The 24,838-nt window shown below is 41.4% G+C and overlaps 2 protein-coding genes and 1 long non-coding RNA gene across 3 annotated transcripts; all 3 read left to right on the top strand.

The window, feature by feature from the left end:
- Positions 1–2,550: 2,550 nt before the first annotated feature.
- LOC308319706 (extracellular calcium-sensing receptor-like) lies at positions 2,551–9,964 on the top strand (the record flags this gene model as incomplete). Its single annotated transcript, XM_080769858.1, has 9 exons — positions 2,551–2,614; positions 3,739–3,907; positions 4,053–4,347; positions 5,790–6,059; positions 6,616–6,747; positions 7,991–8,266; positions 8,540–8,767; positions 8,860–8,983; positions 9,063–9,964. The coding sequence occupies 9 exons, from the start codon at positions 2,551–2,553 to the stop codon at positions 9,962–9,964; spliced, it is 2,460 nt and encodes an 819-aa protein (XP_080625984.1).
- Positions 9,965–14,170: 4,206 nt separating this feature from the next.
- LOC308314030 (uncharacterized protein) lies at positions 14,171–16,606 on the top strand. Its single transcript, XM_080761408.1, has 4 exons — positions 14,171–14,330; positions 14,418–15,020; positions 15,136–15,167; positions 15,762–16,606. Exons 1-4 carry the CDS (start codon positions 14,273–14,275, stop codon positions 15,882–15,884), a joined length of 816 nt encoding a protein of 271 aa, XP_080617534.1. The 5' UTR covers positions 14,171–14,272; the 3' UTR covers positions 15,885–16,606.
- Positions 16,607–18,751: 2,145 nt separating this feature from the next.
- Positions 18,752–21,804, top strand: LOC308311374. The gene is made up of 4 exons (XR_013963643.1): positions 18,752–18,979; positions 20,631–20,720; positions 21,124–21,201; positions 21,657–21,804. It is a non-coding gene; the product is annotated as an uncharacterized lncRNA (long non-coding RNA).
- Positions 21,805–24,838: the final 3,034 nt, after the last annotated feature.

Raw genomic sequence — 24,838 nt, 5'->3', positions numbered from 1 at the left:
CCAATCAATTTGACTTTACAGACATCGCTATTATAATTCTTAAGAGATCTGATCTTCACTGTGTTATGGCAATCGAATACAGATCTCTCAACCTTCCGTGTGCAGAAGATAATGAAGTGATCACTGAGGCCATAGTCGATAACACCACTATTGGATATTTAGTTTTTATCTGATACCAACACCAAGTCAAAGTGGTTTGGGACGAGGGAGTTACAGTATACCAGTAGGCTCCTTTATTACTTGATTTAAATCTAGTTTAATGCAGAAAATGTTAAATTTAAACATAGGATGATTAGAGTTGGAAACGTCAACAATTTAGATCTCCAGTCAAGATTGCTTCCCCCGAAATAAACTGCATTTAGCACACAGGTCTTCAAGTCGGTGATAAAAGTCCCCTTTTGTCTATAACACACTCCCAATAAAATTGGCTTCGTTTTAGGGAGTGGAATGTTGACCCATACTGCTTCAATGAGGTCATCATTGAGATCTGTTCTAAGATTAAAACTTATATCGGATCTAATAAAAATACATACCCCCCCCCCCCCCCCCCCCCACCATTCCTATTTCTGTCTTTTATTACTACAGTAAAATTGTCAAGTTCAATTTCAGAATCTGTGATAGATTGATCAAGCCATGTCTCAGTGAGACAGAGATGTGGAGATGTCATGGTAAATTGGACCTGCTGTTGCAGTTAAGCCCATATATGGAGATCCCTAATGTACAGCTGACCTCAAACCCTTAGATATCCATATATGCAATCCATATGTTGATCCTTCCCCATCCATCCTCACTCTTCGATGTATACCTTTTGACTTATACCTGTCCATTCAAATTTCAAACTCTAGATGGGCCTGCCCCAAATACTGGGGAAAGCCGGCGAAAACTAGAGTTCTCAACAGGCCCACCTGTCCATTCAAACTCTAGACGCCCCCCCCCCCCAAAGCAGCATTGGAAATACCCAAGTAAAGTACAAATTCCTCAGTAGTACAGTATTTGAGTAAATGCACTTAGTTACTTTCCACCACTGCCCATTTCTACATTCTAACCACAAGGCCAGATGTTCCCCTCATTATGTGGAAATTAATTATCTTCCATCATCGCACCTGTTGCGCCAGCATTTCATCAGCTCTGAGCCAGTCAGTGGTAAACACTATAGCTTGTCCTACCCACCTGGGTATAGGCTGCTGTTGACACATGTTCATCAGCTCTGAGCCAGTCAGTGGTAAACACACATAGCTTGTCCTACCCACCTGGGTATAGGCTGCTGTTGACACATGTTCATCAGCTCTGAGCCAGTCAGTGGTAAACACACATAGCTTGTCCTACCCACCTGGGTATAGGCTGCTGTTGACACATAAGCAATTTTCGGCGTAAGCAATTTTCACTCAAAGGACCACAATGGAAACACGCTCTCTGTATTTTTTAATTATGTATTTTATTTTTGTATTGCACTTTTCATTCAGAGGGAATATCAAAGTTAAAAATACCAAGTCCTACACGAAAAGACTGTGGTGCGTGGAAGGCGTTTCTCAGTGGATTTTGTCATCCATGAAGTTTTAAATAACAAATTGAGCCCCCATGTCCCGCTTGCAAAAACATCCAAAATAGGCAGGTTAATATTTGAAAACTTAATTTCATTTCATTTTAAGTAGTCACTGAATATTCATCTCCACTACGATCACACATAGATGCACATAGTACAGTCAAAGGTTATGCTGAAATGGTAACAAAAACGTCTCTAAGTCTCTAAAAAAGTGCTTCTATTGTAAAATATATTGTACTTTTTCTTTCTCTCTCATCCTCTCTTGAATGGCTGTGAACTTATATTATTATTAAAAAAAGATATTAGCTTACCTACCTACTGCATGTAAGTCCCCTAACCTCATATCAGTTTAAACCAGCCATGTAAGACCAGCTCAGTGGCCTTGTGGTTAGAGTGTCAGCCCTGAGACTGGGAGGTCGGGGTTCAATCCCCGGCCGGGTCATACCAAAGACTGGGATAAAAATGGGATCCAGTGCCTCCCTGCTTGACACTCAGCATCAAGGGTTTCATTGGGGGTAAGTCCCTGCGACATACTAGGCAACTAGAGTCATGTCCAGGGGGTGTACTTGTACATCAAGCTCCCTCACCCTACAGAAACAGGAGATAGGCTCCTGCCCTATGGGTCCCCTAACGGTTCTAACCTCATATCAGTTTAAACTGGCCATGTAAATCCCCTAACCTCAGTTTAAGTTTAGGGTCGCTAACCCTTTTTTTAACTGGGGAATCAACTGACTGCGAGAAAACGCTAATGTTACTGCTGCCGAATTAGTTACATTTTCTTTAGAAACAGACAGTATCAAACATAAGTGGCTGATTGTCGTACACGATACAGAGACACCTCCCGACTATATCACTGTGACAGTTTATTTTTGTACCACAATTCTTATGGGACGGTTTTTAAGATGTATTCTCTATAGAGAGAAACTTCCGCAAACCAGGGGATGAGCGAGTGACGTCAGGACTTTGGCGCTCTATTCGAGCAACATGTAATCGTATTGAACTCCAATATGGCGGAGGCATGGCAAGCTGCCACTCAGAAGGCGCGGCCACATATGCATCAACAGGCGACAAGTAAGCACCTAGTCCAGGCGTCTCTTCTGGGTTTTTAAACAGCTGGTGGATGGAAATTAGGCTAGCACGCGGCTGCAACTTGACGCGTTGGCAAATCGTTTCCGTTTTTTGCCAGCGCTGAAAGTTGAAGTTGAATCAGGGAAAGGGGGTACTGAAGTCGCTATGACTGCAACTCAAGCCAAGTTACAAAGCACTTCCTGTTTGGGTACATCGGTGAAACATTGAGCACTTCACCATAACCATGTCATTTGACCCATTTGATAATGTTTTAGGGGCGATAGCCCTTCCTATGTCCAGCTTTTGGTGTGTATATCCCAAATTTTGTCCTAACACAATTAAATGCCATTGACAATGAATGTACAATTTTAAGTGTTTGTGAAACCATTGCGTAACACAAACATTGATGACGAAGGTGAGGATACAAAATATGACTGGCCGGAATGAGATGATGTACGATGATAAGAGTGCCCCTCACTTCACACAGGTGTGATTTTCATTACTCTTACTGAGCAAGTAAAGGTGGATCTGATTATCCTCCCAGAAAGGACAGTGGTGAAAGAACAACCCGTGTGCATTTTTGCAAAATCAAAAGGACTGACTTCCTTTTAGCTTCCTTTTAGCTCATGATTCCAAGATGCTTTTTTGTGAGACTGGACTTGATCATATGATGCGCCATTCTAACCCATTTTCAGTATCTTTGGGCCTTCAAAACTGCAATATATTTTGGCATGATAATAACTATAGTAAAAGATAATTTCAGAGATGTTTTTGTGCTTGCAGCTTTATATATATTAATTTTCTAAAAACCATAATTCATTTCATGAGTGACATTACACTATTTTCATATGAAAATATTGTTATTGTATGTTAAGTCCTGCCTCTACTTCTGCCTCTGATTATTATTGCTTGATTACGTAGGCCTAGTGCCATAATGTGGCACAGGGGATGGCACAGCACTGGGTATAAAACGTAATAACAACTGGACAATGCATTCAGAGAAGGCGGAGTGGTGTTAGACAGAGGACACAGGACAGTCATGATGGCTTCTGTAGACATACACCTGCTTTCATACCTGCACTTGTACTTGATATTGTTCTCTTCCTTTTCTCCTTTGTCTTCCTCAGCTTTCTCTTCTTGTGAATTAAAGGCACCGTTTAATCTCAACAGAGTTTACAAGCCTGGGGACTTGGTTCTGGGTGCCGTGTTCGATATCCACCTGTCTTCATCACTGCACTCTGAGAGCGGAGGGGATTTGTCTTTCACCTCCGAGCAACAGCACCCCATTTGCCATAAGTGAGTATCACAAATTCTGAAATTCAATAGCGGGCAAGAGAACGGGGACCCTTTTTGATGCATGGTACGGTACCATCAACTAATCCTATGGTACCATATATGATTATTATTTCTACAAAGATACATTTGGCATTTTGTGTGTTAGTTTCGACATTGACGAGTTCAGATGGGCCCAGACCATGGCTTTTGCCGTTACAGAGATCAACAGAGACCCCAGCCTGCTACCCAACGTGACTCTGGGGTATATTCTCTATGATACCTGTTACACGCTCGGCGTTGCATTCCGTGCAGCGTTGTCATTGCTCAGTGGGAGAGAGGAACAGATTCAATTGGATGAGAACTGTGTCGGCTCTCCTCCTGTGCTCGGAATTGTGGGTGACAGTGGGTCAGCACAGTCTATTGCCATCACTAGTATATTAGGTTTGTACAGAGTCCCCCTGGTAAGTTGATAACTTTTGAACCCCCTTTTGCCATCACCTAATGATGATGACATTTGGTTGTTTGCAAATATAATATGATTAAATTATCTACATACTGTAGTATGCATAGAACATATTATTTACTTGCAGGCAGAGCTTGTGAGCGGAGCAGGCACATATTTTATTGTAGGTTTTCATAAGGTCAGAGTGCAAAGCATTGTGCGTGCGGTTCGATTCACCCTGGATCCGAGAGTAAGAATTATATAAGGCCCTTCAGAATCTAAATCTGAGTCAGACTGCTGTGTGTGTGTGTGTGTGTGTGTGTGTGTGTGTGTGTGTGTGTGTGTGTGTGTGTGTGTGTGTGTGTGTGTGTGTGTGTGTGTGTGTGGGGTAGGGTAAAAGTACAATCTCTTAGATGGCATGTGTCCAAGGTGCAGTCAATAGGGTGTGAATGTATTAATGAATGTGTTTGGACTGGAGCAGTGAGTGGGCCAGGTCTAAGGGAAATGTCAATTATCTTGAGCGGAGGTTAAGTGGAGCATGAGAACAGCCTCGTCAGTCCTCACTCCACTCACATGCTTTGTTTGCAGGAGAGATGCGTCACTATACTTTTTGTTTTCACCATAAAAAAACAAAAAACGTCTGTAAACAAATATTATGGCGTCACGTTTTAGTGCACTATTAACAAACAGTCCATAGACTTGGCTACTACTCTGTTACTTAAAAGTAGGCTACTCTAAACAGACATTAAAATAATAATTTTGTTTGTTAAAAGTGCTCTAAACATACATTAAAAAAACATACATAAACATTGAAGGGGCTATAATGTAGCTGTTATATTTTTGTGTGAAAACCAGAAAATGTACAAATCATATATTAAAATGATACTGTATGCACACGCTCACACACACACACACACACACACACACACACACACACACACACGCACGCACGCACGCACGCACACACACACACACACACACACACACACACACACACACACACACACACACACACACACACACACACACACACACACACACACACACACACACACACACACACACACACACAGATGTTTTGTGTCTTTTTCAGATAAGTGCCTATGCCATGTGCTCCTGTCTGAGTGACCGGAGTCAGTACCCTTCCTTCTTTAGAACAGCCATAAGTAATGCTGTCCAGGTGAACTTCCAAGTAGTACAGTATACACACACTTGACAAATACCTCCCTCTAGTGAATGTAATTGATATTGCATAATTATGTCACCTCTCATTTGCTTTTGTGTAGTACTAGCATCAAAAGATATTCAGACAAATAGAAAATTGACAAATAGCAACATTCTTTCCCAAAACTATTGAAATAGTATACAAAATGTAAAATGTAAGTAGAAGCTCTGTTTACATTCAGTCTACTCGGTACAGTGGAAATTAAGCACTTTTCCCTCCATTCTTCATCCTATCAGGTGCGAGCTATGCTCCAGATTATGAGACGGTTCGGGTGGACCTGGGCAGGATTGCTGTTTATGGATGATGCCTATGGCCACGATGCAGCTCAAATGTTCCAGTCTGAGCTGGCCCGATCTGGTTGGGGTTGCCTGGCGTACGTGGAGCTTTTTCCCTGGGGCAGTGACCCAGCTAAAGTCCAGAGGATTGTCTCTGTGATGAAGAAGTCCACAGCTCGTGTGGTCGCTGTATTTGTATATGGGATGCGTCTGATTAAACTCTTGGATGAGGTTGGGTTAATTTAGGAAACTCAAAATTATATAGTTATTTTGAAGTGAAAAGTTACAAAACTAGATTATTGCAGAAATTAAATGGTATAGTGTTCTTTTTTATCGATTGCATTTGATAGTTTACTGATTATGTTATTATGATTATTATTGTTGTTGTTGATTACAATCAATACTTTTACACCAACCAGTAGTGTAAAGTAAGTTATACTTAAACTACACTTTTGAGGAATTTGTACATTACTTGGGTGTTTCCAATTTTCAATTCTACTCCACCATATCTCAGAGGCAACTCCACTACAATTATTTGACAACTTTAGTTGCTATAGTTACTTTGTAGATTTTGGTTATTATTACAAAACTTACATTAACCACTTCAGCCCTATGCGTACTTAGGCTATTTGTAAATAGCCGATCTACAAGCTCACGCATTGTGAAAATGTAAGCATTTGTATACATTTTGGAAAATTGTGAAATGAAATGTTCTGCAAAATGAGTATATTTAATGTGAATACTTTTGTATACCGGACTTTTATTTGCAACAGTATCTCTACATTAGTGGTATGGACACCTTTACTTCCACCACTACAATCAACAGGTGGTCAAGCAGAAGGTGACCGGTCTGCAGTGGATAGCTGACGTGAGCTTCATGGAGGAGGCAACACTCCTGACCCCTCACTACATGGTCTATGTGAGAGGCAGCCTGGGAATTACATTCCGCCGCGGAGAGATACCAGGCCTCAAGGACTTCTTGTTGAAAATACGTCCTCAAAATGACCTTGACAACAACCATGACAATATGCTAGTGAGTCTTTTGTTTAATTTCAACGGTGGTGATAATCTATATTGTTACATCTTGTGCACAGGTACGTGCGAGTAGGGGAAAAAAAGTTAGTTTGGCACGGATTCATCCTGAATATGTGTTGAATATGTGGTCATTAGTGTTTCTCAACTTGCTTTACTTTGGCTAGTTTGTTCAAGTGTCTGATTGTCCTGGGGAAGAAACTCTAAGCATTCAACTGCCACTGTGACTGTGGAGCCACTTTTTTATGTAGAATCATCTAAAACAATGACTATGATTGTCACGGGGCAGCCCGTGCCCTATATATATATTGTACAAATGACATTGTTATTATTCCACACAATGATTGCAAGAGGTTTAAATATGTTTATACAGTTTATATTTGTATTGACACTGAGGTTGCATTATTTGTCACCTGTCTCCCCTCTGCAGGGCTGGCACTCTAGATTGGAGGGTGCCACTGCCAAGTACTGTGGAGGAGGAGGGGTGTTTGTTCCTTTTATGTTGCATTTTTCATTGTATTATGTTGTCTTGTATATTCCTCTAAAAGATAGTAGTGTGAAAGATTACTCGTAGGCTTTAGTTAGCCGTGTGGTGAGTAAATGATCACTTACTCATGATTAGAGGATGGTTTGCCCCACCTGTTTAAGAGCAGGATTGCTACAGGTGGAAGCAGTTCAGTCTCACTTGAGGAAAGAGCAACAGGTTAGAACTGTGAGCCAGGGCCTCATCACAGGAGGCATTTAAGCCTGTAACAGTTACCGTTTGTTATTTTCTTAAGTGTTAATGTTGTTTCGGCCAGTAGTTATTATTTATTTTTGTATTTGCACTGTATAAAGACACTTTTGGAGGTCAATAAAATGCCTGAAACGCGTTTGTGGACCTGTCTACTCCTTGGATCCCCCGACCATCGGCTGGCATTATCACAATGATCTTTGATGATTCTGCCTGCTTTGCTGACAGTGTTCATCGTATAAATCTTGTTTGGATGGAGGATATACGCTGAACGCTGATGCGTTCGGCTGTCCGCAAGATAAATTGAGCATGTAATCTGCGATTTTGATCCGAGTTCTGTTTTTAAATATTCACAAGGCATTACATTTCTGTTTCAGTATTCATTTTGTTTCTTAAGGTGAGGCAGTTTTGGGAGTACACGTTTCAGTGTAAATTTGCACCGCTACCGTCAGAATGGGTGGATGCTGGTGGAAGGGCGTGCACTGGAGAAGAGGACCTAGGAACAGCAGAAACTACCCTTTTTGATATGTCTAACCTCAGGGCAGAGTATAATGTGTACAAGGCTGTGTATGCTCTGGCCCACGCCCTCCATGACATGTTGCAGTGTGTGCCAGGAAGAGGGCCTTTCACTGGGCACAGCTGTGCCACTTTGCAGACAGTACAGCCATGGCAGGTGGCTATAACAAATACTGTGTGTGTGTGTGTGTGTGTGTGTGAGAGAGAGAGATTTGGGGAGGGGACACATAAGTCCTGTTCCCATTCCCATATGCAGGTTGGGAAAGGTTGGGAAAATATAGTTCACGTTTAAATTGTGTTGTAAATACTGCAACAATGTAGTTAATCCATAAACAGTCCCTGTCAGTGTCATTATTGTGTATCATACAGTACACAGTAGGTTTTTTAAATGTCATTCGTTATTCATAATTTTGTTCATGGCCATTTCTAGCTTGTGCATTACCTGGAAAAGGTCGACTTCACTACATCATTTGGTGATCAAGTATCATTTGATGAGACTGGTGATGCCTTACCAATCTGCAATATCATGAACTGGGCGTGGCTTCCTGATGGAAGCGCAAAGGTTCACAAAGTAGGCGTGTTCAAGAAGTCTGCCTCCACAGGTGAAGAACTCATCCTTGATGAAGACGGAATCTTCTGGAACTTTGAAACAAACAAGGTCACTTTGGCTGGCTAAAATACGTAGCCCATGATATGCGAGTGTAATATTGTTTGGACTGCAACTGATCATTGTCACTTTGCTCCATATAGCCTCTTCGGTCGGTGTGCAGTGAGAGCTGTTCCCCTGGAACCCGTGTGACCAGAAGGAAAGGGGAACCTATCTGCTGCTTTGACTGCATTGCTTGTTCTGAGGGAGAGATCAGCAATGAGACTGGTTGGTTTACATCTTGTATACAGTAGGTTATCTTTAGGCTGATACTTGTCTCTCCCTTTAACCTTGCCCTCTTTGTTAGACTCTACAGAGTGCACCAGTTGTCCAGAAGACTTCTGGTCCAATCCCCAGCGTGACCACTGTGTCCCTAAGATTATGGAGTTCCTCTCCTACCACGAGGGCCTGGGTATTTCCTTGACAACCATCTCATTGCTAGGAACACTTATCTGTGCCATTGTCCTGGGAATCTTCATCTATCATCGAGACACACCCATGGTACGCGCCAACAACTCAGAACTCAGCTTCCAACTTTTGCTGTCACTAAAACTATGTTTCTTGTGCTCCCTTCTGTTCATTGGCCGTCCCATGCTCTGGACTTGTCAGCTGAGGCATGCAGTGTTTGGGATCAGCTTTGTGCTGTGTGTCTCGTGTATCCTGGTAAAGACTATGGTGGTGTTGGCTGCGTTCAAGGCCTCCAAGCCTGGGGGTGCAGGCATTATGAAGTTTTTTGGTGCTGTGCATCAGAGAGGAACAGTTCTCGCTCTTACTTCTATCCAGGCAATAATCTGCATAGTCTGGCTTGTGTCTGCCTCACCAACTCCCCATAAAAACACAGAATACCATGGTGATAAAATAGTCTATGAGTGTGAAGTTGGATCAACAGTTGGTTTTGCAGTGTTACTCGGTTATATTGGTTTACTGGCTCTCCTCAGCTTCGTTCTAGCATTCATGGCAAGGAATCTTCCTGACAACTTCAATGAAGCCAAGTTAATCACTTTCAGCATGTTGATCTTCTGTGCAGTGTGGATTGCCTTCATCCCAGCATATATTAGCTCTCCAGGCAAATATGCAGATGTAGTTGAGGTATTTGCTATTTTAGCATCCAGTTTTGGCCTTTTGGGGGCACTTTTTGGACCAAAGTGTTATATAATGCTATTAAAACCTGAGCGAAACACTAAGAAGTCCATCATGGGTCGCCACTAAGACGTAGAACCAGAAATTCAATGATACATTTTCTATAATTGTATAGCCTATAGCTGATAGTATAGTAATAGATTACCTTTTATAACGGATTATATTAAATTCAATCAGACATGCAAAATTTGCAAATATCTATGTATCATAAAGAATGTTGGTGAAAAGTTGATTACCCTTAAAGACTGTTTGCTGCTTTTAGACCCATATAAATAAGAACATTTACCATCTCTTCATGCGTGTGCATGTGGAGTAGGCATGTACTGTAAAACCCAAAACATACCAAAGGGTTGAGTCGGGACGAGTTGTTTTTTAAGGTCAACCACACACAGTCGGTAGTGCATGCTGTCGCCTCACAGCTAGAAGGTCCTGTATTTTGACATTCCGTTAAATGTTTTATGTTGCCATGTTGTAATGTTGGAGCAGCCATGAACTAAACGGGTTCATCTCGATGTTCTGGGCATCTTTGTAATGTTAGTGAGAACTTGTACAGTACAGTACAGTGTAACAGTACAGTAAACTTTTCTGAGTAAAGTTGTCCTTTAAAGGACAACTTCAGTTATTTTCAACCAAGGTTGTTATTAGAGAAAGTAAAAGATGAGTTATTTTTTTTCATTTGCTGCTTTCTTTCATTTTAGGGATTTTAGCTGTTTTTGATAGGGGGGCGGTGGCATTCGAGTATGGGGCTAAATATGTATTTTTTTTACAAAATATTATGGTGATTTATTTTTTTATTATTTACTATAGTCCTAATAAACCCCAGGAAATTACATCTGGTCACAAAAGAAATCACAGGATCTACTGAATGTGAAGGTAGCCTACTGGGGGGAAGCCACTCTGTGTGTCATAGGCTCAATATGTCAGTTTGACACATTCAGTAGAACTCGTGATATTTTGTGGCCAGATTAAATTTCCTGGGGTTTATTAGGACTATAGTAAATAATTAAAAAGAAAATCGCTATAAAATGTTGTAAAAAATATTTAGCCCCATGCTCGAATGCCCCCGCCCACTGTCAAAAACAGCTAAAATCCCTAAAAAGAAAGAAAGCAGCAAATGAAAAAAAAAATAACACTCATCTTTTACTTTCTCTAATAACAACCTAAAACATGAACCATGGTTGAAAAAAACTAAAGTTGTCCTTTAAGCACACTGCCAACAATTTACAATTACATTTTAGGCATTTAGCAGACGCTCTTAATCCAGCGCAATTTACATTAAGCAAGAACAAAAAAGCATGGGAATACATCACATAAAAAGCATTTTTATGTGCAGCCCGGTGACCGAACTGTGGAACGCTCTCCCCGCCCACCTGAGAGCCCCACAGTCTGTAGACGCTTTTAAGAGAGGACTCAAAACTTTCCTTTTTAGCCTTGCCCCGTTTTAAATGTTCCTGTTCTTTTAGATGTTTTTAATGGTGTGTTGTTTCTTTTGCTTTTATTCACTGCTGTAGCACTTTGAGATTCTTGCGAATGTAAAGTGCGTTATAAATAAAATCCATTATTATTATTTATCATGAAACGTAAACTAAGAACGTAACAGTGGAATATCTATATAATGAAACTATACATATAAACTATACATATACTATACTATGCTATACATTATTACAAGTGATACTAATTAAGTCTATTTTCCATTCTGGTGAAATAGTGTCTCGGCAGGGTTCTGCTATTGTCAGTGTAGATTACTGGACAGGCAGTAGCTGGCTCTGTTACAAGGTTCATCTCATCTTTTCACATTCCAAAATATGTGAAATGATTTTACCTGTCAGTTTATGAAGAAAGACACATACTGTAGGCAATAAGATGCAGGTGGAGCCAAATACTGTAGTATAACTTGACTGTAACCAAATGGCTGTAACCAAATAACTACAGACATGAATAACTTGCTGTTATGAGGATAATATTGAGATTTGAGCTTGATGATGGAACATCCAGGTCATGTGCTGCAACATAATAATAGTTAGTAGTTCCACTGTAAGCTTGCATATTTCTCTGTACTATTGTTGAAGCGGCATACATTTTTACCACACATTCTCATTTCTCAAGTTTGAGACATTTCATACATTGTAATGTAGGGATTTATACTCAAGTGAATTTGTTATTTTTCCACCCTTGATAAGTGAAGCCAAAACTAATCTAATCTGTGTGAGACTGTAGATTTCATTAGGAGTTGGAACTGTTTTATTTCTCCCTGTACAATTGATATTGCTGGATTCAGTAGAACCACACCTTTCCTACAAGCCCTCATATGTGTTGCAGAGTCACTACAAAGTAAAGAAGACATTCTACATAGATTTACAATTCCGCCTATTGTAGGTATGTGTTCAAATGACTATATCTCATATTGACATTCAGATATTGACATTCAGTCTTTTCTAGAATGTAGAGGTATGTCCTGGCTAAGGCTTCAAGTATGCCAAGTTTTGAACCTCTCAGAGCTTCCATTGTGAATCTACATGACTTTAAGTGCCTCAACCCCCAGACGGACTGCAAGCTTTATTTTTAGTTTGGGGTGAATAACAATTTCACCACTTTTGCAGTAAAATATTTTTACACAAGAATCCATTTATGTATGGGAGGCCTTAGAGATGAGGAAAAACTATGTTGTGTTTGGTTCTACCTCCGGTAGGGGTATCTCCAATTTTTGGGTCCATCGTCACTATCTGTTCAAACACCTCAATCTGAGCCTTAATTCAGAGAAGAAAAACGTTTTAAGATTGCGCTTCGGTGGACGGGGGGGGACTCATTATATTGACAGACCACAGCCCAGCAGAGCGACATAGAGACCTAGTGACGGCGGCGGTGCTTGTCCTTCACCTGCGCCAAGGGACCTGCTTTGAGCGCCTTGCTGCATTTACAAAGCTAACGTTCTAACATTCTGGCGGGAATTAGCACCTGTGCATCCCATATTTCAATAAAAAGCATTTGAATCCGATTGGTGGCCATTTTCTCATAAAGTTATAATGTATCAGAGTGCAATACAACTCCCAACTGATAGGGCTTGTAGGCCTACTAATAATTTATAGATCCTGGAATTCTTAATGAGGGCACATACAGCCAAGTTCAAGGTGCTATACCGGTAATAGGCTACTCTTTTGTTTTTTAGGTGAGAAAAATACTTTACAGGGACATTATTGATCAAACATTTATATGATCAGTTTTGGATGTGTAAACATCAATTGAGTGTGGTGTGTTCATATATGATTGTATCGGGTAGATACAATGCCTGCAAAATTCAGGAGAGTATAGTCATTATCACAGGCAGTCTTTCAAGTATCTAAATACTTTGTTAATTGTTCTCATAAATGTTGAGGCACCTTTCAAGGATTCTGGCAGGGCACTGCACCATGCAGGCACACAAACTAGAGGCAAGTACATTGATTGGGAGCCAACCCAGGGTAGACTGCATGGCTTGTCCATACTAATCACAATGCAAAGGCAATGTTGCCACCGGCAGATTTGCGTCTGGCCACTGCGAGGCTAAACCCAGGGCAGAGCCAGGAGGGATAAGAAGCACACCATCTAACAACAGCAGCTAACAACAGCAACACGTTAGAGCTCAAGAACCTGATTGTTAGATAGAGTGTGGAGGACAGTGATCTGAGCTGGTGTTGGCTAGAAGACCACACTCTCGCAATGTATGGTGGTTGTTCTCATAAATGTTAGGCACCTTTCAAGCTCAACCCATGCTCATCTGAAAGTTTAACTGATGTGGTCACAGTATAGTTTCCGCTGGTGGAAACGAGGGCACGGAAACTGGTCTGCAGGATGGGGGGGGCAACACTCACTGACAAGAAAGGGAGTCCCTCTGTCACAAAAACACCAAGTAGCCTATCTGTCAGTCGTGAGAGATGTGTCTCTCAGAAGGGAGGTCTATACAAGTTGAGTTGGAGCTGTATATGAAGTCCTGAGTAATGCCATTTATTTTACTTTGTATATTGCTGCTTTCTTTCATTTTAGGGATTTTAGCTGTTTTTGATAGGGGGGCGGTGGCATTCGAGTATGGGGCTAAATATGTATTTTTTTTACAAAATATTATGGTGATTTATTTTTTTATTATTTACTATAGTCCTAATAAACCCCAGGAAATTACATCTGGTCACGAAAAAAAATCACAGGATCTACTGAATGTGAAGGTAGCCTACTGGGGGGAAGCCACTCTGTGTGTCATAGGCTCAATATGTCAGTCGTGAGATATATTTTATCCCACAATTTTGCAGCACATTCTTTCAGCCAGTGTCAATTATCTAATGTAATCCTGGGTGCTACACTTCCTCTGCCTCTGTTTCCACTCAACATACCAACTTGAAGGTGATGATGGCAACATCAACGATCATCCTGCATCTAATATGTCTACTTCTATGGAGAGAAGGTAAAAAAACACCACAATTGGTTTACCTACAACCACACTCCATTCTTAAAATAATGTTCTTATTCAGTTCTATATTTCTGCTTCCAGTTCATTTTGCTCCGTTATCAGTGCAGCAGGAGGGCGTCGTTGGAAGCAACGTGACTTTGCAGTGCTTTGATCGAGATCAAGAGTTTAATGACAAGAAAAGCTTCTACCTGTATAAGCACAGTCTTGGAGATAAACCACCCGAGCTGTTAGCGTCCCAGATCAGGTACAAAGGGACCGCTACTTTGTCTGATGCTTTTATGAAAGATCCCCGTTTTTCTGTGGCCCCAGGAGAAGGAATACATGTCAAGATCCTGGATGTGCAACTGTCAGACTCTGCCATGTACTACTGTTGGATTGATGAGTATAATACAATTATTTTCAAAGAAGGCAGCATGCTCCATGTAAAAGGTTCCGGCATCCAAGCGATTGTCCAGCATCCTCCAGATAAGAAGCCAGGAGATTCGGTGACTCTGAACTGTACCGTTCACACTGCTAGTACTTACCACTGTGCTGAGTCTTTGGCCTCAGGTGGAGCTGGAGGTCTGAACATTGGCATGGGCGTGGCACTGGTCATTTCCATCATCCTGGTCATTTCCATCATCCTGGTTATTGTCTTGTCTTCCATCATCTACAAGTTGAAACGGGAAACATGTGGGCATAGTGGTAAGTGAGCTCAAAAACATTAAGATTTTGGTGCATTGTAACACTGGTGGTGTAGTGCATATGAAGGTTCATAACATTATTATTATTATTATTATTAATGTGTATTTCTTTTAAGGTCCTTCCACCATGTGTCCTACAAACGCAGTGGTAGGTTTTATTTATTTATATATTTTTCCCACGTTCACAAACGTCCTCGCCCAGGGTCTTGTGTCTCTGATCATCAAGTCCTTTTTGCGAACGCAGTGAGCACTTACTATGAGACCGATCATGTCTGTCTGTCTGTGTGTCTGTCTGTGTGTGTGTCTGTCTGTCTGTCCCGCTATACGTCCAAATATGGAGTGTGTTGCATCAGCAATCACTCAGCTCCATATATGGGCACAAAAGGGGCCAGGTCCACATATACAGTAACAGCGGGACAGACACACAGACAGACAGACAGACATGATCTGCAGGGTCTCAGCTGCGTTCGCTTCCCGCGTTTGCGCGTCTTACTGGTTTTAGTATCCCCTCCAATGTCTGGCTTTTGGATATTATTTCATATGGCAGCCTAGTCTATGGAGTTTTAATGTTTGTTTAGAGTACTAAACGTGATGTCATGTGGCAGCCAAGTCTATGGAGTATTATGTTTGTTTAGTGTACCAAACGTGATGTCATGTGGCAGCCAAGTCTATGGAATTTTAATGTTTGTTTAGAGTTTAGAGCACCCCTCACTAACAAGAGTGTTTTTTTCCCCAATTCAAGGACCATGATGAAGACAACCTCCATTATGCTGCTGTGAGTCTCAGCAAGAAGAGTCGACCAAGACCACAGAGAAGCAATATAGACACAGAAACTGTGTATGCTGGTGTTAGACAATATAACTGATCTACAATTTTGCTATACTATCTGATATCTAATACCTATTACTGTCTGTCTGTCTTATTTACTTACTTACTTAATTATCCCCATTATGCCAACTGCCAAAAGGCAGCAATAAGGCAGTGAGGGGAGCTCTTATCCGTATACATCATCACATTCCGTGCTCAGCCAATCAAATCATCACAAATGTCATTCCGCCCAATCACTCTTGGCGTCTTCACTTATCTGTGCTCACTTTTATCTACAATATGTACTTTGCTCAGCCAATCAAATCATGGCTATCGGTGATTGTAGCTGTCCCAGTTATTGGTATGCTGTAATATTTCAATTAGATTATTTTTCTGAAAATGCATATTGTAAATTGTATTTTTGTTTTGGGCAACAAACTGTATATTTTGGTATTTGTATGGTGAGATAGTGCCATCTACTGTGCTCTGCATTTGTGATCTGTTTCATGGCAGATTGAATTAGGCTCACCTAAGCAGCTAATCACCTCATTTCAATCACCTGTTGGGTTTGGGCATGTTTGGGCAGAACAAACAGAGCAGAGGTGAAGAGAGTCTCCACAAAAGATAAGAAAGAAAATAATATAAAAAAGAACAAGAACTTAACTGAACTCCTAAAAGTCTGTGCAGAAGGCGCATATACGGTATGTTCCCAGTTGTTTTGTTTTGTTTCTGTAAAAGTTATATTGTCATTGTATTGTGTATTTGTTTGTGTTTGTGACATGTGGACATTTCATTTGTCAATATGGACAATTGTGGTTAAAACATATTATGTGATTTCTTTGCAGTTTTTCACGTTGTCGCTTGGGATAAATAAAAGGCCCTTGTGATATCATTTGGGACGTTGTCTTATTTCTGCACCAGATGAAGATGGTTTAGGAGCAGTTACAGTGATCACTGATCACCGATAGCCATGATTTGATTGACGATCAGCCAATCACAAGCCAATGTTTGTGTTCACACAAGATAAATAAAAATCACACCTATGCTAGCGGACATTTGACATTGCTACATAAGGTATGGCCAAGCGCTCCCAACAACATGTGATTAGTTAGCCGATTTGCTCATTTACATAATTTTCCCTTCAATGTCAATGGCGTTTAATGTTTTGATGTTTTATTTACGTCATGTTTGGCGGAATTCTGACGTCATTTCTCCGTCCATTGTCAATGGCAAATATTGAGACTAACGGGGACAAGATTTAGCGGACATTTGACCGGAATTCCCCTTTAATTGTCTCGTTGATCCCGAGGCGTTCCAAGGCCATTTTGAGATTGGGATTTGGTAACCCCCCCCCCCTCACCCGCCCAATTTCCTTGGACTGCTCGGGGGTCTCCTTCCAGGGGACCTCCCTAGGGAGACGCTCGGAAGGCATCCTTACTAGATGCACAAACCACCTAAGCTGGCTCCTTTCCATGAGAAAAAGCAGCTGTTCTACTGCGAGTCTCTCTCGCGTGACTGAACTTCTTCTCGCCCTATCTCTCACCCGTCTGAGGGAACTCATTTCGAGCTTTGCCTTCTGGCTCAGCTCTCTTTCTCCGGCTGATCTCCTTCTATGTCCTCCCCTCCCTCGTGAACAAGAGATACTTGAAGTAAAAATACAAAAGCATTGGCATCAAAATATAGCCTAGAGTAGCCTACCAAAGTAAAGGTATTCATTATGCAAAATATCCTGTTTCAGTCAAGTGTATAACATTATTAATCTTTTGAAAATAGCAAATCTATAAGCTCACAACTCAAATGGCCAACGTTTATATAGGGCTAAAGTGGTTAATGTATGTGTAACGTTTCGTGCACTGAGCTGGAATCGAACCCCGGTCTCCAGCTTGGCAGTAACAAAATCTACAAAAAGTAACTAGTAGGCTTAAAGTGATTGGAGTAAAACTACAATATTTGTCTCTGAGATGTAGTGGAGTAAAAGTATAGAAATTTGGAAATATACGTTGAAATATAGCCTATTCATTGTCATCCAGTGGCATTTCTGGGAACCAGACCATTTACAAGAAATGGGAACCAGACCATTTACAAGAAATGGAAACCAGACCATTTACAAGAAATGGGAACCAGACCATTTACAAGAAATTCTGTCAATCTGAAAGTGAAAGTAAAGTAGCAATTTCCACACTGGCCTTGGAACACCTCAGGATTCCCCAGGAGGAAGTGGGTAATGTTGTGCGGGAAAGTTAATAAGAAATTAATTTAATTGAGGCAGCGAGAGAGAGACAGACACAGACGGGGGGTCATACGTCATACTGCCGGTTAAGACTCACCTGTGGCTTCCGTGTGCGGTTAGTTTGAGGTAGGATTAGTAATGTCGGATTATTGGGACGGAGACAGACAGACAGACAGACAACTCTTCCTTAGAGGCGGAATGTCGATTTTCCAGACAAGCTGCAGTGCATAAGTGTCAAGGAATTTGAGGTTGAACTTTAAAGAGCCCTAAGCCAACTGTGTTTGCAGTGTTTCTTAACCTTTTCTTAATCAGTTAAGCCTGGGGTAGGTCATGCTGTTTTGTGAGATAATTACCCCCTGTTGTAATAAGTTTGTTGTCCCTTTGCCTCCTAGTGAGGGGCTAGCTGGACTTATGTCTGTATAACTATAGTGTTCTCCTCTCCTCTGTGTGACACATGGCTCTGGGTTTCCAAATATATTTCAACTGTGGATACATAAGTCTGTGTTCTCCTGTTGATGGTACCTCAATAATAATCACTCATTCTTTGAAACTCTGAATTGTGTCTCAATTTATAGTCTCTTCTCTTTACTGACTGAGTTCCTATAACAGATTGCATGGACAATAGAGACAGAGCAGCACTCCCCCACCAACTTTTCAGTGGTTAACCAGGCTAGGGGGGAGGAGCCCAGAGTCAACAACACATTTTAAATTTAAACTTAAGTATAGTACTATTCACTCACTGGGGCCAGGCGGGGAGGGCAGGCTTTGACTACAGACAGAGTTGACTACTGCAGATAAGACAGTATGGTGGATTTGACTGAATGGAAAGAAAAGCACACATCGGAGCATCGTTGTCCTCAATTACCTTTAGCATGAAGGTCTGTTTTGATTTCAACCAACGCTTGTTAACTAATATGTCAAAGGTAAGATAATCTATTTTCTTTGCACATCCACTTTGTTCAGATACCAATCTGGGAACCCATTGGCAAAACAAAGGAAAAACGTGAGTCAACAGTCAACAGTGGTGTAAACTTAAAGTACTCGCATGTTTTATTAAGTAAAAGTATCAATACTGCAATGTAGACATACTCTGTTAAAGTAAAAGTCCAGAATTCAAAATGTACTTGAGTAAAAGTACAAGTACAAGTTGAAAGAACAAATCACACAATGTCTCATTTCAAGTTTTCAAATCTATAACAATCTTTTGAATCTCTAGAAATCATTTCAGAATAGCAGATATACAAGCTCACAATCCATCGCATCGCGAAGCATTGTGAGCTTGTAGGTCGGCTATTTTCGAATGGCTGAAATGTATGCTTGAAGTAAGTGGTTAAATGTATATTCAGTGATTTCACTTAAAGGGGGTGTCAGTGATTTCAGTCAAAAACCCTTAGGTTTCGTTTTTGCCTTGGGACACAAGCTTTCATCCAATCAGGATAGAGAACAAAAACGAAACCTAAGGTTTTTTTGACACCCAGGGGTTAACTGGGGACAGGGAGGAACTCCTTATATGGTCAGCACACTCTATAGTAGAGAGGATTATCACAACACAACAAAACAAAAAAATAAGTGATATTTGAATTAAGTGAAATCACTGACTCTACCTTTAATTCAAATATCACTTCTTTTTTATTTTGTTGTGATAATCCTCCTTACTATAGAGTGTATGTATAACGTCCAGGTCCGTGCAGAGAGCACTGGGGGGGCAGGGGCTCAAACTCCAGAAAAGGGCACATGTGTAGGCACGCGTAGCACGCTGATTTTTGGGGGTGGTCTTTTTGTGGAGTCCTTCCCTTGTGCTATTTCATGTCATTGGACCCGCCTCGTTGTCTGGGCCAGCCAATGGCTCAGCTGGGCCCAAACGGATCTAGAAAGATGGCGACTTACAATTCAAGGACTGACAGGCTTCATTTTACTTTCATGTTAGACCCGGGGAACGCTTTGTCCATATTTTTTACAGTCTATGCATTGGACAGTAAAATAAGCAATATTAGTCTGAAACTAAAACTGACTGATGGCAGATTAAAAGAGAATTCATTATGATAGTGGAATTTATCATTACTTGTCAAATGTTCGTCTTGAAGGGCCAATGGCACTTATTTGCCCCCCACACAAGCCCTTATTGGTTCCCCACACAAGCCCTTATTGGCCCCCACATAAGCCCTTATTGCCTCCCCACACAAGCCCGTATTTGCCCCCCACACAAGCCCTTATTGGCCCCCACATAAGCCCTTATTGCCCCCCCCCCCCCCACACACAAGCCCTTTTTGGCCCCCACATAATCCCTTATTGCCCCCCCACACAAGCCCTTATTGCCCCCCCCACAAGCCCTTATCTGCCCCCCAAATAAGCCCTTGTTTCCCCCCCCCCACAAGCCCTTATTGGCCCCCACATAAGCTAGTATTGGTCCCCCACACCACATCCCTCCCACCACCACCCCCCACATGCCCTTTCCATTAAAAAATAAATATATATATATATATATATATATATATATATATATATATTTTTTTTAGGAGGAGAAACTTAATTTCATCATTAAGCTGAAATATGTTTTATTCATCCATTTTTTAGACATGACAATTACAGGAAAGGTGAAGCAGAAATATTACGTGACGAAGATGAAGAAGCAGGATGATGTCATCACTGAAAAGACCCAACTTGGTGAGAAATTGGATTATTGAAAAACCTTGTCTCTCTAGATCAGGGGTAGGCCCTTATGACCTAAACCTGACTCCACCAGATGGTGGCAGTATTAATACTGCATATATGATGCACACGGAACTGTCTCTCACATGAGTGGACCACCTTAAATAACTCCCCAAACCCTCCAATGCCACATGGTTCCGTGGTGTGTGTTATGTTATGTAAAATCAATCATCGCAAATTATTTTATTACGATTATGGGTAGATTTAGCATAGTTTCTGAACTGACCACAACCCTCGTATGAGACCGAGTAGAAAAAGATTGTGGTATTTTATCATGAGCATTAATGAGACCAATTATATTATATTAAGAAATGAAAAGTGGTCCTTTAATAAACCCACTGTTTATGTTGTGTTGCAGAGGCTGGAGAGAACACATACATCATTTTTCCACTGAGGAAGAAATATGGAGGAAGTATGGACTGGCTTCCTCCAAAAAGTGAGTCCATGTTACCAAGTTAACATTTTGTGATCATATTGCTACTTCTATAAATGCTTGTCATGACTTTCAAATATGTAAAAAAAAAAACGAACGCATACGTTCTACTTTCTATTGACAAGAACTAGGAAATCCACTTGGTTGAAATAGTGCTGTTGAGGTGTATGAATGAACACATGAACATTACAATAGACGTCTGCTTGTCTGACCTTCTATTTGCTGACAGAACAGCCCCATGGTATCTCTTAACGACATTACAGATTAAAATGTAGGCCCAGACCTTTCTCCATGCAAATTAGTTTTGGCTACATGACTAAATGTCTTGTTCCCTCTTCTATGTATGTACAGTATGTGATGTAGGCTATTGCCATGCTTTTAGTTTTTTGCTTATTGTAAATCGCTCTGGATTAAGAGCGTCTGCTAAATGCCTAAATTGTAAATTGTCTATGTTACAGTGAGTGAAGAAACCACAGAAAACGGATGTGAAGGACAGAACCGAGCCTTACATTCATTGAGAATGTTCATCCAATCTCTGCACTCCATAAGGTGGACTAGAGAAGATACAGTACAATTCACTAGTTGGAAGAAACACACCATTGTGGAAGGTTTAAAGGTTTTATTGAATGAAAGAATGAAATGATGAGGAGGAGAGTGGGGGGAGCGGGGCGTGGGTTCCGGGGGGGGTCGCCCCTGAAGTCTTTGGGGAGGGGGTCGTGTGGCGGTCAGTCCGCGGTACACGTGAAGGCGTGATCGTGTGGCGGTCAGCCCGTGGTACACGTTGAGGCGTGATCGTGTGGCGGTCAGCCTGCGGTACACGTGAAGGCGTGATCGTGTGGCGGTCAGCCTGCGGTACACGTGAAGGCGTGATCGTGTGGCGGTCAGCCTGCGGTACACGTTGAGGCGTGATCGTGTGGCGGTCAGCCCGCGGTACATGTGGAGGCGTGATCCCCCCGTGGGAACTGTGAGGAAGGGAGGAGGTGAGGAGAGATGGAGGAGATGGAGCAGTGGAGATGCTGCTGGTCCTGTGGTGGTGATGGGGATGGTGGCGGGATACGAAAAGCATAGAGGATGCTGGGTTGTCTGGGGCGGGTATAAGTAGGCTCAGGTAGATTGTCATGGAGGGCGGAGGATGGCGTGAAGGTATGGTCAAGGTGTGTTCCTCCGCCTCCTGAACATCTGTTGTTCCAACTCCATTACCTGTTCTGAAAAGTTTTCCGTCAGTTTTACTGTGCTGTGGATTTTTTACTAGCACTGAGCAAAGAAGTGCTCGACCATCCTGTATGGCTGTAGAATCTACATCTCCCTTGAATTACGGAGGAATCTCAGACTCACCCACACATAAACTGCCTATACTTAAAATATTCACAGAACTTGTAAGTTGTAATGCTATGCAAAGCGGGCTTTGAGGGCTTTTGTTATAGGTGTTGTAGGTGTTCTAGGCTTTTGTGTGCCGTCAACGGGTGTTGACGACTCTCGTGGGCACAGCTTCAGAACAATAATCTCAAAAAACATGTTTTGGAACTGTGATCGATTCAAAGGAGATGAGTTCCCAGATTGCTTCAGAACTAGCGGAGCTCAGCTCCTGTAGGCTCCGCCTTCAGCACACCCCTGGTTAGAAGTAAATGTCTGGAATTCAAAATATAGCCTACTTGAATGAGTGTTGGCATCAAAATGTACTTATAGTAGGCCTACCAAAAGTAGAATGTACTCATTATGCAGAATGTCCCATTTCATTTTGGAAAGTAGCAGATCTACAAGCTCACAATGCGTCACAACAATACAATAATCTCGGCGGGCACCTTGAAATATTTATTTGTTGATTTATGAGTGACCCGGTTATTTAAATCGAAGAGTGACCTCCAAAGATGATATTATTGTATAATGCAATGCATTTTTGTCATGTTTTACTGTTTACATGTATAGACTATCTATATTGCTACTGTGGTTTTATGAAAATACAAATACAAAATACAAATACAAAATACAAAAAAGCATACTTCCAGTGACAATAAATTGAACCTGAATCTTAATCTGATGTGCTAATATATCTATTGTACATACTTGCCATCCTACATGCATGCTAAATCATTATTACACTTTGTCAGCTCTCGCGCGTGCGTGCGTGCGTGCGTGTGTGTGTGTACTTTTACCCATGTCTCTGTTTCGCAACTTGAGGGTGTGGTCAGGTTTCACAATGCATGGAAATATACTGCATGGAAATTATATAATATAATATGTTTACTCAGCAAGGTATACTCCTCAGCTCATAGTGAAAGTGAAACTATTGTGGTTGGGTCAGCCAAAAACAACTGCTGCACCTGTTGAGTAATGACCCTCTGTCGCCTTACACCTAAGGTGTAAGGCCACACTTTCATAAGTCAAGCAACTCATGAGTTATTTGGCCCCATTTACACTGGCGACAAAATCTAGCCTGAATCAGATCTGAATACATCTAAATGCAGACAGGTGACAGGTCACACACACACACACACACACGCACACACACACACACACACACACACACACACACACACACACACACACACACACACACACACACACACACACACACACACACACACACACACACACACACACACACACACACACAGTCACATGGAATCTGTTTTTTTTCCAATGTGACATGAGCCACATTCAGGTGGTTTCAAATCTTATTTGATCATCTGTTGATCTGAACACACAGATTGGATCCGGTCACTTGCAAACGGCAGTGTGAAAGGTTGGGCCAAAAGTCTGATTTGAAACTGATGTGACTGCAGTCTAAATGAGGCCTCTGTGGATTACTAACTACTTTGTGGATTTATTATTTTAAACCTAGAATCAAGCCATCCAGGATCCTGGTGATCTTTAATTATATGATATACTACCATTAATAAATTGTTTTACAGTTGTTATTTATTTGTATTTTTTCCACAGAATCAAATATTTCATGGGCATGATTCACCAGGATCTAGGCTTAAAATAATTGATATAAATATTTTGCCCTTATGTGGTTATACTTTCCAAATCTTTTCAGGTGAGCCTACTAAAGCAAAAACCTAGAGCAAAAACGAATCAACATACATTTAACTGTGTTATTTGAATAGAAAATCTTTCTGTCACCCTATTGCTGTGAAGGGTGCAGTACTTAGTTTAGACAGTTTTTGGTTTAGACTATAGTCATTGGTTAGACCAGTCATTAGTCCTACAACTAGTCTACAACCTATCTCAAACCCTCACCCTAACCCTAACCTCCCACGGGGCAGCACACCTAAACCTAACCTTATCTAACCAATGACTAGTCTAAACTAAGTATGCACTCCGCTGTGAATGGTCTCCTCAAGCTATATAAGGGGCTACTGGTGGTAAGCCATAAAATGGGTAAAAAAAAACAGCAAAATTCTGTATGTGTGTACTGTGTATACATGTGTAAATGTGTAGGCCTATTATTTTGAACTTGAACTGAACAGGCCATTAAGCTGCTTGAAGGTGCTCTGGTCCATGGTTCTAGACCTGTGGGATCGGGTCCAGACTCCCAGTGCTAGTCAGTAGTCACCACCCATGGCTTTTGGGGGTTGCCAGATGACAGTGCAGTGACAATTTAAGGATTTGTAAGACCCCTGCCCTGACCCCGTTG

The sequence above is a fragment of the Protomyctophum bolini genome, assembly GCF_963924005.1.
Source record: "Protomyctophum bolini genome assembly, chromosome: 1".
Lineage (NCBI taxonomy): Eukaryota > Metazoa > Chordata > Actinopteri > Myctophiformes > Myctophidae > Protomyctophum > Protomyctophum bolini.
The sequence above is the reverse complement of the archived record's forward strand: the minus strand, read 5'-3'. Positions and strand labels throughout refer to the sequence as shown.